The 17,810-nt window shown below is 56.0% G+C and overlaps 1 protein-coding gene across 2 annotated transcripts in view; it reads left to right on the forward strand.

Moving 5' to 3' along the window:
* Grm4 (glutamate metabotropic receptor 4) overlaps positions 1 to 10,517 on the forward strand; it is an 85,949-nt gene extending 75,432 nt beyond the window's left edge. For both annotated transcript variants that reach the window (XM_048347944.1, XM_048347945.1), the window contains 2 exons: positions 4,486 to 4,732; positions 9,894 to 10,517. In XM_048347944.1, the coding sequence (XP_048203901.1) occupies positions 4,486 to 4,732; positions 9,894 to 9,943 (297 nt within the window). In that variant the 3' untranslated portion in view covers positions 9,944 to 10,517. The remainder of the gene's footprint in view (positions 1 to 4,485; positions 4,733 to 9,893) is intronic.
* The last annotated feature ends 7,293 nt before the right edge of the window (positions 10,518 to 17,810 follow it).

Here is a 17,810-nt window from a genome sequence, read left to right on the forward strand (position 1 = left end):
AGCATGAGAACTCAGTTTGAGACTGGGGTATCCTCAGCTTGGTGTGGCTTTTAAAGTTGAGTCCCGGGCTGAGATCTGGAGGTACTTGACCTTCAGCAAGGCAGCCATCAAAGCGGCTGTGGATGGAGTGCCCGTCCTGTGCCGGACACTTTAGTTAGCGGCCATCAGACCCCACAGCAGGGGACCCTGCCCTCTTACAGGGGAGGACACAGGAAGGGGAAGTGGTTTGCTTGAAATTATTCAGCCAGTGGATGGCACAGCTGGACTTGACCTCACCCTGTGTAATGCAGGAGCCTCCTACTTCCAATCCTCACTGTCCTGCTGTTCCTCCAGCTCTAGGACACCTTTCCAGTCTCCTGGGGTTTCCTGGTAGGAGCCCATCTTTTCTCAGCCTCTCCCCAAGAGCTGTGTCTTTCACTGTAAATCCCCTGGGCTTGGTTTGGAGGGGCCTCTGCTGTCTTCCAGTGGTGGCGTTGGGCTGGGGGCTAGAGGCCAGAAGGAGGGTCCTAGGTTACCATTTTGGGCCTGTCTGCCCAGACGCAGCCTAGGGAGAGGCCTAAGGTAGGAAACCAGGCCTGGCTTCAGTACCAGCACCACCCCTCATGCCTGAGCCAAGCGGCCTCCTGCAGCTCACACGGAGCTGGATGTCTGGCCCCCTGCTGGGGGACAGGTGCTGGCAGGCAGAGTCCTACCCCCCTCTGTACCCATGATTCCTCTGGGTTCGGTGGTCCCACACCCCAGGAAGCTGGCAGCTTGAGAAACGATCTCAGTAACATCAGGAGGCTCCTCCCATGTCTCCTCGGGGAGTCTAGGCCTGCTGCTGGGAGGCCCTGGCATGGGGTTAGATTCCTCCCACCACCTGCACCCCTTCCCAGGGGAGTCCTATCCCCCCAGAGGCCCCACCCAGCACCGACTAGGGGAAGAGATACTGAGATAATCCCTTCAAATTCCAAAAAAAGGGACAGACTCGTCCCAGGTCCCACCACAGGCTGTACTGATCGATTACCCAGCCTGGGACGTGGGACACGCTCCCCGCCTCTACAGTGGTTGGGATGGGCTGATGTATGTGCCAGCAGATTCACAGCTGCCAGTGAGGATGTGGGTGTGCCGGCCGAGTGTGTGTTCACATGGGTTAGAAAGTGTCTACAGGTGGCTGTGTTTGAGTACCTTTGTGCATGCGTGTGCACCCAGCTGCATGAAGAGGGCTTGTGTGTGTGTGTGTGTGTGTGTAGCTATGAGTTCAGGTGTGTGTGTGTGTGTGTGTGTGTGTGAGCAGGTATGCAAGCATGTTTGTGTGCAGCCCAGGAGCTGCACCGGTCCCCAGGGTGTGGGATGAAGCCGTCTGCACCGCTCTGGTGAGCAGGCAGATGGATCACCCGGCATTAGTCTGGATTTCCGGGGCTTAACACCACCGCCGTGTGGCCTCCCCCTGAGCCGTCCTGAGCGGCTTCTCTCCCGTGTGAGGTTACAGCTCAGCCGGGCTCGGGGAGGGTGGAGGCACAGAGGTTGGCCAGGGTGCCTACCGGGGGTGGCCTGAACAGAAACTAAGCAGGCAGAGCTCTTTATCCTTTCTGCACCCCGTGCCCCCAGGCCTCTTATGCCTGTACCTCTCAGGCCTAGCAGGAAAACAGGAGACTCATCATGCACAGGAACCACGAACCATCGCTGCGCCTCCCTGTGCCCAGCCCCCTTCACTCCAGGAGCTGGTGACTGGTCCCATGCAAGGGGTCCTCATGGAGGAGGGGGTTTGGCTAGACTTGACTCACCCTGGAGCAGGTATGGTGGAACATCAAGCCCCAGCGTGAGAGGAGAGAAGATGAGGTGGTATCCTGAGGTCGCCTTTCCCTTTAATGTCTTTAATACCCTCCTGGTGCCTGGGGTCCCTCAGGGGCAACCCCTGGGCTCTAGAGGACATAGTTCTCCAGAAGAGCACAGCTGCTACTGTCTCCTGGGACCCTGTGCACCTCCACACCCTGATGCCAGAGAGTGCTGGGGCCAAGGGCTGGCGCCAGGACTGCGGTGGGGATTCTAGGCCCTGGCAAGGGGGAGAGACAGGCAGCCCCACTTCTGTCTGCCTGTCCAGGGCCTGTCCTCTAGCCTAGGAGTAGCTAGTGGAGGGCTCCAGGACCATGTTGGGAAGGGGAGGACCCCAAAAGATTTGGAAGCAGCTCTGTTGCCACTTGATCTGTTCACACTGCTGCTGGGGTTTGTCTTTAGAGCGCCAATGCCTGCTCACACCTGTGTGAAGTGACCATCATGATTTTCAGGACCCCCTGTCAAACATCATTCAGTATTTAAACGGCAGTGGCAGCACATCAAGCCGAGCAAGGGACCTTCTAAATACAGACCCCATGAAGCTGACTCTGCCTGGGCGAATGGTGGGTTCCTGGTACCCAGAAAGGGAGCAGATTTGTCTAGTGTCTCGCCGTGGCCCAGCCAGAGTGGCTTCTGGAACCCAGGCCCCAAGCTCTAAAGCAAGGCGGTATCCCCTGCAGAGCTTGAGTAGCTCAGAGAGAGGCCTTGATTCGTGGTCCAAGCACCTGAGTATGTGCCAAATCACACTCCATCCCCATCCACGAGGGCCAGGGGGAAGGGAGAGGCTGGCAAAAGGTGTAAGATAGGTGTGTGGCCTGGATCACAAACCATCGGGATCATCAAACAACCACCAAAGTGAAAGCAGAGACAGGACCTGCCCCCTCCCATCCCCTGGGAAGCCCCGTGTAAAGAGGGGACACACGTTTCCTCGGGGCATGCCCAATCTACAGGGAAGAGCCAGATGACGAGCCAGTTCCTATCTCACCCAGTCCACCATACCCTGCTCTGGGGCCTCTGGATCCTGGCGCCACCCCAGCCCTCTTACTAGTGTCACAGGAGAAAAGCGCTGGACCAGTGGTTGAGAGTGGGCAGTGTGTGTGAGAACTGAGGCTTGTCTGTGTGTTTTGGGGGCATGTGCTGTCTGGGGGACAGACCATTTCCCCTTGGGCCTGTGTCACTGTCCTGAACCAATCAGCTCTCCTATGGAGGCTGGACTTTGAGCTTTGAGCATCAAGACTATCCTGTTGGCTGTGCCCCGTGTCTCTTCTCAGTTTCAGTCCAGAGCCTGTAACCAGTGAAAGCAGTTTTCATGTGGCCTTGCAGGCTGTGCTTGGGTGGCTTTATAGTGTGGGGGAAAAGAGGTGCTATCATCTCACTGCACGGGCAGGAAAACTTATGCCAACAGAGGGTCAGACTTTCCTCTTAGATCCTCCAGCTTCTCTGGCCCCTCACCCAAAGGCTGAAATGGAGGTCTTCTACTCCATGGTATAACTTGTAGACATAGAGATTGGGAAGAATATGACAGTGGGGAACCCCTGGCCCCTATCCTCAGTAGGTCCCCAGATGGGGCTCGGGCTTTTGTGACCTATGTCAAGACCTATGTCCCATACTGCTGGGCTGGTTCAAGAAGTGAGATGTCATTGGAGGTCAGGTGGGCCTTCCTGGAGGAGGACCATCTGAGGGACAGGGAACCCAGGTCCAGGCTCAGCAGATTTGAGAACAGGGCTTTTCCTGTCTGTACCATGCCAAGGGGGTATACATTGGGTCCTTGGCCCTTGACTGGCTAAGGGGTTGGAGGGACAGCTGGGACCTAGAGGACTTGGGGGGAGGGAGAGGACTTAGAAGGAAGAGGGAGGTAGGAGGGAATCCTAGTGGGGCAGTGGAATTGCTTGGTCCTGCCTGGAAGGGCCCACCACTGAAGGATGGATGATCTGACACTCAGATTAATGGGCTTTCATTTTGTTAAGCATCTGTCACCGTTAGTGCTGGTGAATGAGCATGAAATGAGCTTTGACTGAGCTGCCACTGCCGCATTGTTGCCGAGTTCTTTGGGTCCCATGCCCAGGGCCTGCTCTGCACAGGTGGCACATGGGGCTGGGTCTGAGGGGTGGTAGCATAGCCATAAGGGACCACTCCAAGACACCAATGGGTGCTTGCTTCCCCTGCAGCCCTGAGCAGGGACTGGTCCTGAGAAGGTCAGCTGTGGTCCCCCAGGATTAATACAGTGGGGCAGTCTTCCCTGACAATACCAAGCACCGGACAGCACTTCCCATGCACTTAGCATAATGAAGTAAGTCCTCACCAGAGCCCCAGAGGTAAGAACTGTGATTATTGTGTCCATATCTTATGTGAGGAAGCTGAGCCACAAGGGCCGACGTGTTCAAGATCACACAGCGGGAGCAAGATTTGAGTCCTGGAATTATGGTCTAAAAGCCTCAGCTTGGAAGTGGAGTCATTGCTCAAGTGGTGGAGAACCGGCCTTGAGTTAAAAAGATCCAAGCAAGAGCACAAGGCCCTGAGTTCAAGGCCGGGTGCAGGCAGGTGCACGCGGGCACAGCTCCCCCCTGCCCTAAGCCAGCAGCCCCCCGTGGGCTTGCCCTGGTTGGGTGGGGTCCCCCATCCCCTTCTCCCCCCGTGGGCGCTGGCACTGACGCCGCCCCCCTTCCGCAGCTGTACATCCAGACGACCACGCTGACGGTGTCGGTGAGCCTGAGCGCCTCGGTGTCCCTGGGGATGCTCTACATGCCCAAGGTCTACATCATCCTCTTCCACCCGGAGCAGAACGTGCCCAAGCGCAAGCGCAGCCTCAAGGCCGTCGTCACGGCCGCCACCATGTCCAACAAGTTCACGCAGAAGGGCAACTTCCGGCCCAACGGGGAGGCCAAGTCCGAGCTGTGTGAGAACCTGGAGGCCCCAGGTGAGTTTCCGGCTTGGCCCCGCCCCCAGCCCGCAGTGCCCCGCCCCTTCCACAGGAGGCGGAGTTACAGACCCCCGCCCTCCAGGAGAGGCGGAGCTTCGGGCCACGCCCCTATAGACTGGGGGTGTGTGGCTACCAGGAGGCCACAGGTGAGCACCGTCAGACTACAGGAGCAGTCTCGAACCTGTCCCGGCTCACCCGAGGTCCTAGTGGCCTTGAGAGAGCCTGTGCGCTCCCACACCCTGTGCTGGCTACACCCTTCCAGAGATTTCTACCCCACCTGGTGTGGGGCCACGGAGAACTGGGCACAGGCTCTATGATGAGATACTGAGGTCCATATCTCAGCCCCACCCTCCAGTCTCTCTGGGAGAAGAGGCCCAGCTCACAGGTCCTTGGGCAACCTGGGAAGCGTCCTGGTCCCAGAGCAGCTGCTGGTACCCTGCTTGGCTTTGTTTAGCAGCCCCTTAGAAGGGCCTATGAGATGGGGGAACCAGGACATGGGCCGGCCCAGGACAGGGATGGAGTTGGACCTTCAGAGGTTAAGGTCCCCAGGTAGCAGTGTGTCACCAGGGGGTTGCTGGGAGAGGTCCTGATCTCCCCCCCCCCCCCTTGGAGGAGGGTAGATTAGCTTTTGCTTGGAAACAGAGAACTGTGCACTGAAAATATAGAATGGCCAGAAAGAGAAGGGAGCATGGATTTCTCATCTTGTGGGATGGACCCAAGGCCCACTAATGTAGCGTAAAGACTATGCCCTCATCTTTTCCCACCCTCTCTTCTTCTTAGACTTAGCTGTGTTTGGGGAACTGAGGCATAGAGAAATGGAGGGGTAAGGATGCAACAGGCAGGGGCCCAATGAGATGCTCCCCAGTCCTTGAGCCCTGACTGTGGGTGGACCTATCACCTGCCAGCTTTCATCCCAGCTACCACCTAAGGCAAGACTTTGGTACTGTGAGATGTGGAGGAGGACCACAGGAGGCCAGCGACTTGCCCAGGAGATACAGACCACAAGGAGGCCCAAAGAAACAGGAGACCTTGACCCCTGGGCGTCTATGCTGGGCAGACCCCCAAGCCCCACCTGAGGCTCTTGGTGAAGCATCTTCACCCATGAAGATGCTCCCAGATGAAGGCCCCTCCAAATTCCCTCCCACATCCAGCGGGACTCTTCAGGCCCCCAAGCCTTTCCCCTCTTGGGTGATCTTCACAGAGGTTCTGAGAGGCCCAGCAGGGATGGGGATATATAGAGTGATTGGAGGTGACTAGTAGCCCCTCAGGAAAAGAAATCCAGGCATAAAGGGCAAGCCTACTCCCCTGAGTCCTTCCTTGAGGCCCAGAGAGGGCGAGCGCCCCCAAAATCATGATCGTGGCTGACTGGCTCCAGCACTGTGTCCTCTCTGCTCTGACTTCATGCGGCCTCCTTCTCTCTCCATCTCACTCTCTGTGTGAAGCAGAGAACCTGGCTTCTGACATGCCCCCCCCCCCCCCATTTGATATGTGCCCTAGAAAGGCTTTCCTGTCCCAAACAGGGACCCGGCCCTCTCCCACTTCTTCCCTTCATTCTCTGGAGATCCGCCCGGTCATCCCATCCCTCCGGGCCCCTGGGTACTGGGGACAGGTGCAGCTCTGCACATGGCCTTCACCCCTGGCTCCTAAGGAGAGCGTGACAGGTCCGAGGAGACCACAGAAGACAGGGGACGTTGTAGAGCACTGGCCCACAGCCACACTGTTCCTGTGCTCTCTGCTCAGGCTGGCCACCCATCCAGGCAAGGAAGCCCTGCCAGGGAAAGGTTCCAGCCCAGCACCCCTCCCTGGCAGCCACAGCCAGAGGCAGTGGGCCCCTCACCCCCACTGTCTCTCAGCTCAGTGACAGGGCCAGGAAGGTGCTGGGTGATTAATTCCAGGGACAGCCCCAGAGGAGGGGGTGTGAGCTGGAGGAGTAGGAAGGTGTCACTCTAGTGGAGCAGGGACATTTTTCACCCTGTCACTGGCAGGCCACGTATCTTTAAACAAACAACAGAATAAATAATTTAGGGGCCCGATTGCAGGCAGATTGGGTTGTGGAGACACGGGGCGACAAATGGGGACTGTCAGCTTGTGCCTCACGCAGCCTGCCTGCCAGCTAATTGTTCTGAGTCGCCTATGGCAGCAAAGCAACAGGGCGGGCCTGACATCAGTAGGGGGCCTCTGCCACCTCGCCCCTTCCCCTCCTAAGAAGATGCCCCTGTAAGGTCCTGGGCCTATCCCTCTTCACCCCTGAGGGGTTTCAGCCTACTCCTCTGTCCAGTATTTTGTAGGGGTATAGTGTTTTCAGCTACCCCAGGCCAAGAGCCAGCTGTGCATGTGCCGTGTGTGAGTGTGTGTGTGTGTGTGTGTGTGTGTGTGTGTGTGATCATCCCATTTACAGACAAGAGGATGGTAGCTCTGGAAGGATCTATTTGTTAATGTCTCATGTGGCTGGTGGTGAATCCTGGACTGGGCCCTGGGTCCCCAGCTCCTGTGTGACTGTTCCTTCATGACTCACCGTTAGCCTGTGGCCCTCCGTTCCCACTGAACTCCTAAGACGGAGGGGCTCTGCCAAAGGGCTCTGAGGCCCTGACTTGTAGCTGAGGGCTAAGGCCAAGGCCATTGAGTCTACGAATTGGATTTTTTTTTAGAGGAGACAGACGGCTGTGGATGTAGAGGGACAGGGCACAGCTCTCCCTCCCCTCTGCCTTCTGACTGGCTCTGGGCGCCCTCGGTACCCTTCAGGTTCACTGTTCCCTGCAGCCAGGATGTTTAACTACTGCTACCATTGAGATTTCCTTTCGCCTCTGAGCCGGGAGCTGCTGAAGGGTTTTATAGCTTGGAAACTCAATTTTATCAGCTCACCCAGGGGGTGAGGGAGCCCTGGGGAGTTGATTCGCACTGGCCTGGTTGGCAGGCAGGTGATTAGCAGAGCCAGCTGCTGACTCCTCTCTTGACTATGGGGGTTGGCTGTATAGAGGGGCTGGAGGTGGCTAGTAGGCCTCTCAAGTAAAGTAATGTGGGCACAAAGGGCCACCCCACCTGCTCAGGCCATAGGCAGGGAAACGGAGGCCAGGGAAGAAGGGAGGGAGCGGTTTGAGGTACTCTAGGGCCATTGGGATTCCCATCACTGAGTATGAGCCACCCACTCTCCACACACCTGCCATTCCCAGGGTCACAGCCTCCTCCCCTCAAGCCCAGGCGACCTCCTATACAGTGTCCCACGGGCCTTCTGCTCCTTGGTCATTCAGTGCCTAGAGGGACATGGGAACATGTGTGTCTTATCTTTCTCTAGACTCTGTGGTGCCATTTCTTTCCATTAGCATCTGACCAGGTAGCACTTTCTTGTCACGGGCCAGCCAAGTGACTGTCCATCCTCATTTGAAAATTTCCGTGGAGGAAGGAGTACACTACCATGGAAAGCTGCTGGCTCCCATCTCGCCTTTGCCCAGGGGAAAGCTCGCTTAGTTGAACGGAATCCCAGTCTCGTGCCTCTGCATGGCTCCTGTGGTGGCCACTTGTTTGACCTCCCATTCATTCCCAACAAGTTTGTTTCCATCTGATGGGACCCCCTCAGACCCAGCAATCCTGCCCGTGTGTGTGGGCTTTTGGTTATGCTGCTATGGCCGAAGGTGCTAGAACAGAGAAGTTCAAATCAGGCAGATGTTTGTTTCTGATAGGAGTGTGCAGTTGGTGGGCAGGAATGGGAGGAAAGCCCAGGGTCTCTCCAGTTTGCTTCTCCATCAGCTCCCACAGGACTGAGGCTCGCTCGCCCGTCCATGTCTGCTCTACTCATGGAAGGCAAAGGAAAGGAAGGAAATACAGGGGAAACACTGTCTTGATCAAATGACATGGACATTGCACCCAGTCCCTCAGTCACATTTCATTAGCAAGACGTTAGTCACAGAAGGCCTCACTCAACTGCAAAGGGGGCTGGGAAATGTAGTCCTAACAGCCATGTGCCAGAAAAATTGCGGAGAGGATTTGGGGAACAACTTGCCGATCGCCCCACTGTTCTTCCTGATGTCCTCTCCTCCAGACCATTGCTCTAGCTCAATCAGGCAGGTAACACCCACTCCTCCAAGCTGACAGGATCCCCACTGGGGACCAGAGCAGCTTTAAGACAAAGGCCATGAGTTTTCCTCCTATCCAAGTCCTCTTCTTGCATCAGCAGACCGGCCTCACCTAAGCAGCAGCAATGCCACCCAGGGGACCTGAAACCTGGCTGTCCAGGGCAAAACTGAGGTCTAGCCAGGCCCCACCTCTCAGCTCCTTCTCTGTCAACGGGGCTGGAGCCTTGGCTCCTCATTCAGTTGCTCTGAGGCTGCGGCCCAGTGGGACAGCGGACATTTGTGAGCGCTAATGCCACGCATGGCCTGGTGGGGAACTGGCCCGGCGGGGCTGTGGCCAGGAGATGAGCGATGCCCACAGTTGCCATCCCAGTGCCAATGGTGATGTGAGAGAGAAGGAGCTCTCCAAACTGAGAGGAGACAGAAGGAAGAAATGGGAAGGGAGGACATGAGCAAGGGTTGTGCGGGTCTAGGGATTTATGTTTTCTCTGGGCATGGGGCGTGGGTCAGGTCTATCATATTCCTCAGCTTCCAGCCAAGCCAAAGCCCCTGTGGTTGTCAGTATTTCCTGTCCCTGCTCCTTTTCCTGTCCACCGCTGCAATATGTTGGGATGTGTGTTCTTCACACGTGTGCTCTTCCAGAAAGGTTGAACTTGTGAAAGAACTCCCTTGGATAATAGTTTAGGGTTATATAATCCCATCACAAAGGAAAGAATTAGTGTTAAGGTGTGGTGGAATTAGAGGGTGATAGGGGCTTCATGGCAGGGGGACCTTTAGAGGAATGGGTTTGGGGGGGGTGTCTTGCAAAGGGGGGGGTCACCTCAAAGTTATACAGTGTGGGGGAAGGGTGCTCCAGGCAGCAGCCTAGCGAGGACAAAGGTGCAGAGAGAGCGTGGGTGAGACCAGGGGCCGCATGGATGGGTGGGTGGCGGGTGGTTGGAGGTGTATTCATCGCTTTGCATAGGAGTCTGGGCTGGGTCCTGTGGGTGATAAGAACCGCAGTTCCGCCTGCGTGCCAGGCTATGCCTGCGGTGACAGAGGTTTGAGGAGCAGCCCCTGACCTCTGGTGATGCTGGTGTCTCTCCTTCCAGGGCTGGCCACCAAACAGACCTATGTCACCTACACCAACCATGCAATCTAGCTGGGCTGCCAACGCCAAGTGGGCAGAGGAGGACCCACGACCCATGTGGAAGGTGCGTTGGGCCAGGGCCACTCCCAAGGGCCCAGCTGACGTCCTGCCTGCCCGTGGGTGCCCACGGACGTGGCTTGGTGCTGAAGACAGTGGAGGCCGCCGCTGCCATGCTGGCTAGGCAGTCTGGGCAAGCCAGGTGGGCAGCAGGGAGTCTGAGGGGCCAGGGCAGTTTCCGGCCACCACCAGGGACTTCGCTTGGATGCTGATTCTCCAAGCCCCCAGAGCACAGGGGCGCGGGATGTGTGGGCCCGAGCACTGGTTTCCTCTCTCCCTCCACCTCTGTCTGTCCTGTTGGTGACCTCAGTCCGTCTCCACCCCCGTCTCTCCGTCCTCTTATCTCTGTGTCCCTGTGGTTTTTCTCTGCACGTCTGGTTTGTTTGGGTTCTTGGCTTCTGTCCCTTCTCTTTCTGGTCTTGCTTCTGCCTCCTGGGCCATTTGCTCTGTTCTGCTCTTCTTGCTTCTGGGTTTCCTCCGTGTCACTCTTCTCATGCATTTTTCTTTCCTCTCCCCCCCCTCAGTGTTATTTTCCTCCAGCTGTGGGCTCTCCCCTCCCCCACAGCACCCTTTCCTAATCTACCAAAACCTGTCACAAAGAGAAAAAAAGGAAAAAAAAAACAAAACAAAACACAAAAATGCCAAAACGAAAACACAGATCTCGAGTGTGGTGCAAGGTGCCATATCCTCCTGGTGGCCCCGGTGTGTTTCTGTGGCCCGCAGCCTGCCCGCCTGCCCGCCCCCACTGCCGCGTGTCCTGCCCGCCTGCCCGCCCGCCTGCCCCTCCCGCCGCCGCCGACGACACGGAGTTCAGTGCCTGGGTGTTTGGTGATGGTTATTGATGACAATGTGTAGCGCATGGTTGTTTTTATACCAAGAACATTTCTAATAAAGATAAACACCTGGTTTTGCACCTGGCCTCCACATTCCCTGCGGGGCCTGCTGTGGGACCCCAGGTTCAGCCACAGCTGGTGGCTTGAGGGTGGGGGGAAGGGACCCTGGGTGCAGGTGCTGCAGTAGGCTGGACTCAGGGGGTGCGGTAGAGCCTCCAACGGATGCCAGGGCTCAGGTAAGGGGCAGGGCCAGTCTGCAGTCCCTGGGAGGGTGCATTCTTCTCTGTCCTCCCTCTTTCTTGGGTCCTTCAAGCTGAGTGTCCACCCGTCCCTATTGCTGACCTGAACCTCTTCCTCTAGCGAGGACAGTCTGCTCCGAGGAAGTGAGTTCTGGGGCTGCCTGCACCCACAGCCCCTGTCTTGTCTCTAGGTCCAGGTGCTAAGGTGGTGGGTGTTTGTCTTGGAAAGCCACATGTGTGGCCATCTGTCCACATGTCCGTGAGTACCCAGTGCAGTGGGTGTCCAACCCCCCCCCCCCCCCCCCGTGCTGAGAGCTCACGGAGTGCACACAGGTCCGTTGCACACGTGCGTTTGCCTTGCACATGTCAGTCTGCCTGTTTAGGCCCCAGTAGTGTGAGTCATGAGTCCACATGTCCCAGGCTGGTGGCAAATGTGCGAGGCAAGGATGTGAGTGTCCACCACAGCTGGCTCCCTTGATGGGTTGGGGGGAGGGAATGGGGAGTAACTTAGGGGCCGGGCCCTGCTAGGAAAAAATTATAGAGTTAGCGACACAATGAGGCCACAGGCGGCAGCTGGAGCCCAGGCTTCCTGTGCCTTCCCCTCTCTACCCCGTCCCCCTCCATTGCTAGCTGACAGGTGCCGGACACCATAGCTAAGGGATTGGAGGGACCCTGAGCGGGGAGGGAGAGGAGGATGGAGTGAATGGAGATGAGGCAGGGCACTGCGTAGTGCCAGATGTTGGGGTGGCTGCAGGAGCCAGCCCTCCCTCGCGGTGGGGGGGGGGGGCATCACACACAGCTGTGTCCAGGAAACAGCGTCCCTCCAGGTCTGCACAGAGCCCCCTGTTCATGCTCAGTGTCTGTCTCTGCAAGGGAAGGAGGGAGGAGAGGTTGCTGACTCCTGTAAGATAGCCTTACAGTTCACAGTGAGGTTGCTGGCCCCAGTGTGTCTGCTCCAGTTTCACCTTGTATATGAGAGACTGGGGGCAGAGTAACAGGTCCATCTTCCCTCTAAGCAGAAGCACCTGCCCCCTCTCTGCTCCCTTCCTCCCCTTTCCTGGTACTAGGTTTGAACTCAGGGCCTTAGGCTTGCTCAGCTTGCTTACTTAGCTGGTGTTCTGCCACTTGAGCCCAGCTTTTCACTGATCATTTTGGAGATGGAATCTCATGGACATTCCTGTCCGGGCTAGCCTTGGACAGCAAGCCTCTCTTCAGTAGCTAGAATTGCAGGTAATTCATGCTCTAAACACAAGGCTGGAGAGGCAGAGGGCCTAGCCCAGGGCAATGGGGTGAGGCCTAACCCAGGACTTCACAGGCTTACCTGTGTGGGGAACCCCATCCAGAATGATGGGAATAATCACCTTTTCTCCAAGGAGATGCTGCCTTCTGCTCCCCAGGACTCAGGAGAGGGCAGTGGGAGGCTGAGGGTGGGGGAAGGAGAAGAGGCAGTGGCGAGCCCGTCTTGGCCATCTTGAAGGTTTCCTTGTCTGATGGAGGAGGCAGCTCTCCGGGTATCGTTGAGTTTAGAGCTGCTGCTGGTCCCAAAGTAAAATGACCGTGGGAGTAACATGGATTAAGTGGGGAGGCCCTGGGAGGGGGAGTGCTAAGCCCCTGAATCTGGAATGCAGCGAAGTGTGGCAGGCAGGGGGGACCTATGCAATCAGACCTGCTCTGCAGTTCAAGAAAGGGGGGACACATGGGGGGTCACTGGGACCCTTCTGGCAGGCCCAGGCAGTGAGTCCAAGGCCAGGCTGATGTACTGGGGTGGGGGAGGCCACCTGGGCTCTTCCTGGGTCAGCTGGTGGCTCCCATCCTAAACGGTTGACACCAGGGCTCCTTTGAGACACCCAAGAGATGGCTAATCACTCAGAAGGTTCAGGATTTTGTATTTCAGCAAGATTAGGCCAGCAGTCCCCAGAGGGTCTGGGGGGTTACTGCAGGCCCAGGGCTCACTCCTGTCCTGGGGCTGGAAGGATTGGGGAATGTGTCTTAGAGCCCCAGATCTGAACCACTGTGTGAGACCGAGTAGGCTCTTGTGTCCCCCGGAAGGTACACGTGGATGGGTGTGGGCCAGACCTCAGGGTTTGTGAAGCCAAGTCCCACGAGTTTGTCTGAGGCTCACGTCCAACGAGAGCAGCGATACTAGGGGACTCAGCCAGCCCTGAGCCTCTGGCTCTACCACCCAGCCCCCCAGGCCCACCAGGGGAGCCCCAAGAAGACGGTCTACCTGCAAGAGGCGCCTGTGGAGGATGGGCCATGAGCCTTCTTTCTTTTCCTTTTTTTTTTTGTCAGTCATGGGCCTTGAACTCAAGGCCTGGGCATTGTCCCCGAGTGCTTTTGCTCAAGGCTGGCACTCTACTACTTTGAGCCATGGACTCCACTTCCGGTTTTTGAGTGGTTATTTGGAGATGAGAGTCTCACGTGGACTTTTCTGCCCGGGCTGGCTTCAAAGCCCAATCCTCAGATCTCAGCCTTCTGAGTAATTAGGATTACAGGTGTGAGCCACCAGCACCCAGCTGCGCCCCCTTTCTGATGCTCTCACTGGGTGTTTCTGACTACTCCTGGCTCTGAGGGGGAACTGAGGCACAATCCCTGGTACCTAGAACTCTTCTCCATCCTCCTGCCTGCCCACAGGTCTTGGTCCAGGCACTCTGAGCCTCACAGGGCCTCTGGGCCGCCCCCACAGACAGCCCAGCACTGAATGTCACACGCGCCCAAATCTCACTTGAATTGGCAAAAGCAGCAATTAGCATCTAATGAGGCTTCTTGCTTTATTTTTAGGTAACCTCTAAGGCCCTGCCTGTGTAACTCAGCCCGCCATTGCTCGGCAGATAATTAAAGCATGTCACCATAATTTGCCTTTTTTTTTTTTTAAATGAAGCCCCGTAATTATGTTTTTATTGCAAGTGAGGGGGAAAAAGAGAGGGGAAAAGAAACAAAGAGAGGTGGGACTAGGGCAGGAAATGGGGTCTTCTCAGCCAGGTGCCTCTTCCTTCAGCACAGAGCTAGGAAGGACCCCTCAACCTGGGTTCAGCTTGTCCCCCAGCACCTACTGAACTCTCAGGTTGCTTCTGGGAACACGCCCAGGCTTCCTCCTTGTGGTTTACCTATCACCCCTTTTCCCCCTAAAGGCAGCCCCCTCTGCTTCAGCGCACTCCAGCTGGCTGGGAGGGGAAGTCAGAAACCACAGTGCTGTAACTTGATTTTTGGGCTTCCAGTGAATGGTGGCATGGGGGGTGCTTTCTGTCAGATTCCTTCTGTATGTGACAGAAAATTTCCATAATAAAAAAGTTAAACAAAACTCCACTCCTAGGCAGGGGGCTGCTGACTGCTGGGTCTAGAATCCCCACTCGGAGCCCTGTTCTTTAACTCTGTGGTGAAGGGCTGTCTGGAGCCCTAGGAAATGCATTTTTGTCACTGGTGAGGCTGCTTGCCAGTCCTTCCTGGGGCCTCTCCAGGGCTGCAGGCCAACGGGAGGCAGGCAGAGCGACTGTCCAGTGAGCCCTCTGACCCCAGTATCTTTCCAACTTGCAGCCTGGGCAGCTCCAATTCTGTGGTTAAAGCTTCAGGCTTCTTTTAGCTAGACACCATTACCTCCCACCTGTAGCTTCTGAGGAGGCTGAGATCTGAGGCTCAGAGTTCAAAGCTGGCAGGGAAGTCTCCTTATCCGTAATTAACCAGCAAAAAGCCAGTGGAGGTAACGGCTTCAGTGGTAGAGCACCAGCCTTGAGTGAACATGCCAGGGGAGAGCAGAGGGCCCTAGGTTCAAGAACCAACCCCAGAACCAGCACAGACACATAAAAGCTTCAGATGTCTGGGCCCAGGGCTTGTTCACTGGAAACACACCAGCCGTGACCCCCTGGCACCTGCCCTGAAGAGCTGCACCCAGACACCCAGCCAGAGTGACAGGGGACAGGTAAGTCTAGCATGTGTGTTTGGAGGTCACCCTCATTCCAGCAGCCACCCCTGCATCTTGGGGGTGGGACTACGGAGGTCCTGGACCACAGCTTCCCCTCAGTGGCATCAGCGGCCCCCCTTCCCAGATGTCAGTCCCTCTACAGATGTCAGCCCGGGAGGCAGGGTTTTTGTCTGCATGATCATGGTGGAGTCACAGGGCCTAGCACAGGGCTCTGAGCCTTAATCCCAGATTCCGAAGGGGTCATTTCTTCCCCAGCCCTGGAGAACAGGGAAGGATCCAGCATGCTCCGCTCTGGGTTAGCAACTGACCTGGGTTCTAGGTAAAGCCCTACCACTGATTTTACTGTGTGCCCTTAAGCAACGTGTTTTCCCTCTCTGGGCTTCAGTTTCTTCAAATCTTACAACAAGGAGCTGAGCTAGGAGCTCTCAGAGTCTGAGTAAGCAGTCAGCATTTTAGCTCTACAGAAAAGAGGAGGAGATGGCAGAGAAGAAGAGTCTTTGGGGGCCAGTTGCTATGGCAACCGTGCCCATCATAAAGGGTGGGGGAGGAGGGGTCTGAGAACGCACATCAGACCCTTCCTTTGGCTTCCTCAGCCTGGGTTGTCTGCCTGCCACGGGAGGAAGGAGGCTTTGTTAGGAAGGAGCAGTGGGAGAGGACAGAGGGGAGGTGAAGGGTCCTGTTGAGAAGTTCGGTCGAGGGGTGGGGGGTTCTGTCTGTGCAACCCCTTCATTTACAGGTTGAGAAAGCTGGGAACTAAATGTTCAGGCCACTCACTGCTCGCATCACAGTCAGAAAGCTTGTCAAAGCCTCTGAGGGAGCCCGGTGCTGTGGCTGGCGCCTGTAATCTCAGCTACTCGGGAAGGGAAGATAAAGATGGGTGGAGTTCTGGCAGTTCCAGACCAGCCCAAGCCAACACAAACAAACAAAAAAGTTGGAGAGGGGCTGGGGATATAGCCTAGTGGCAAGAGTGCCTGCCTCGGATACACGAGGCCCTAGGTTCGATTCCCCAGCACCACATATACAGAAAATGGCCAGAAGCGGCGCTGTGGCTCTAGTGGCAGAGTGCTAGCCTTGAGCAGGAAGAAGCCAGGGACAGTGCTCAGGCCCTGAGTCCAAGGCCCAGGACTGGCCAAAAAAAAAAAAAAAAAAAAAAAAAAAAGTTGGAGAGACTCCAGCTCAACCAATAGCTGAGTTATGTTAGGTGCCTGCTTGGAGGAGGAGGAGGAGGACTTATAGGAGGAGCAAAATCCAGGCTGGCCCAGGCATAAAGGGAGATCCTATCTAAAAAATAACCAATGCAAAAAGGGATTGGAACAAGGGACTGGTTGAGTGGTTCAAGTGGTAGAGCACCTGCCTAGCCATTGTAAGGCCCAGAGTGCAAACTGTAGTACCACCAACAGAATAAAACCCAAGAGGGTTTCAGAGGACCCACCTTGCCCCGCCGCCCAGGGCGGGCAGCTGCGCTCTGCACCTGCTCTGCAGTGGAAACCCAGGCTTTGGTCTCTGCCAGGGCCTGTGGCTTGGCCTCTGAGTGAGTCCCCTCACCGTCTGAAATGCACCTGCCTCAGGGAGACAGATCAGAGCAGCTCTGCATAATCGCTGCCAGATACCAGGCGAGCAGGTGAGAATGTGAGCCCTGGCCGTGAGGTCAGCACAGAAGGCTGTCCTGGCCGCTTCTCCTGCCTGGATCTCCTCCCTCTGAGGTTTTGGGGGTCTTCCCCCGCCCCCCCCATACTAGGTCTCCTCTGGTGCTTTAGGCCTGCAGCTCATCTCTTCTTTTCTTTCACTTCAAAAATCCAGTGGCCTCTGATTTAAATTCATGGTTCTATTATGTAAAAATTGAACTATGGAACTTGAGGGTAAGGATGGGAGGAGGAAAACGGGGGAGAATGATGGAAGGGGATAAACATCGATCAAGATGGATTATATTTGTAATGTGATGTATGGAATTGAAACCTCTTTGTACAACTACTTAGTAATAAAAAAAAAATAAATTCATGGTTATAGTACTTGGCAAATGTTCCTCACTCCTATATTCCCCAGCCTCCCTTGCAGTTGAGAGGTCACGTGACTGTGCCGGCCAATCAAGTGTGGGCAGAAGGAATGTCCATGGCTTCAGGTCTGGGGCTCTGTGTGTCCTCATACTGTGCCCACTTTGGAAGTCACATGTTGAGATAGTGGCACCTAGGATGAAACACACGTAGGCCCCCGAGTCACCGGATAGAGGAGCATGGAGGAGACTTTCTGCTAACCCACAATGAACTTTGGGCGAAGAAGAAATGAGCTCTTGCATTAAAAAAAAGATGCTGCGATTTCAGGGTGTCTTTGTTACTGAGTAGTTGCGTTTCTCATCCTAACAAGCATCCCACAGGATGAGTGTGGGTTACGGGCCATTCCCAGCCCCAAGCCTCCTCCTGAGCCCTTCAACTGGCCTCCCGGCTGTCCTGCCAGTCCCTCATACTGTGTGGGTGATTTGCACTCAGAACCCTGTCCCAGCCCCAGCCCCTTTTCACTCTCTCATCTGTCCATACTTAGTTCCACGGCCTCTCTGCCCCCTTTCTATGCCCACTGCTGCCTCCCGGGTTCAGGCCCTCCCTCTCGCCCTGCCTGCCGTCACTGCCTCCCAGCTCCGCTAACTGGGCCTTCATTTCAGCCCTGCTCTCTGTCTTCCCGATTGTGTAGCCTTCAAGGCGCGTCCTTATCTTTGACACCTTCCTTGTCACTGTTCTTTGTATATAATTAATGTCTCTGTCCCCTGGCTCCTTGTGGGGCATCTCTCTTGCTGGTTTTAAGCAATTTGATTACTATTTGAGGTAGTGTGGTTTTCTTCA

This window comes from Perognathus longimembris, chromosome 6, assembly GCF_023159225.1.
Source record: "Perognathus longimembris pacificus isolate PPM17 chromosome 6, ASM2315922v1, whole genome shotgun sequence".
Taxonomy (NCBI): domain Eukaryota; kingdom Metazoa; phylum Chordata; class Mammalia; order Rodentia; family Heteromyidae; genus Perognathus; species Perognathus longimembris.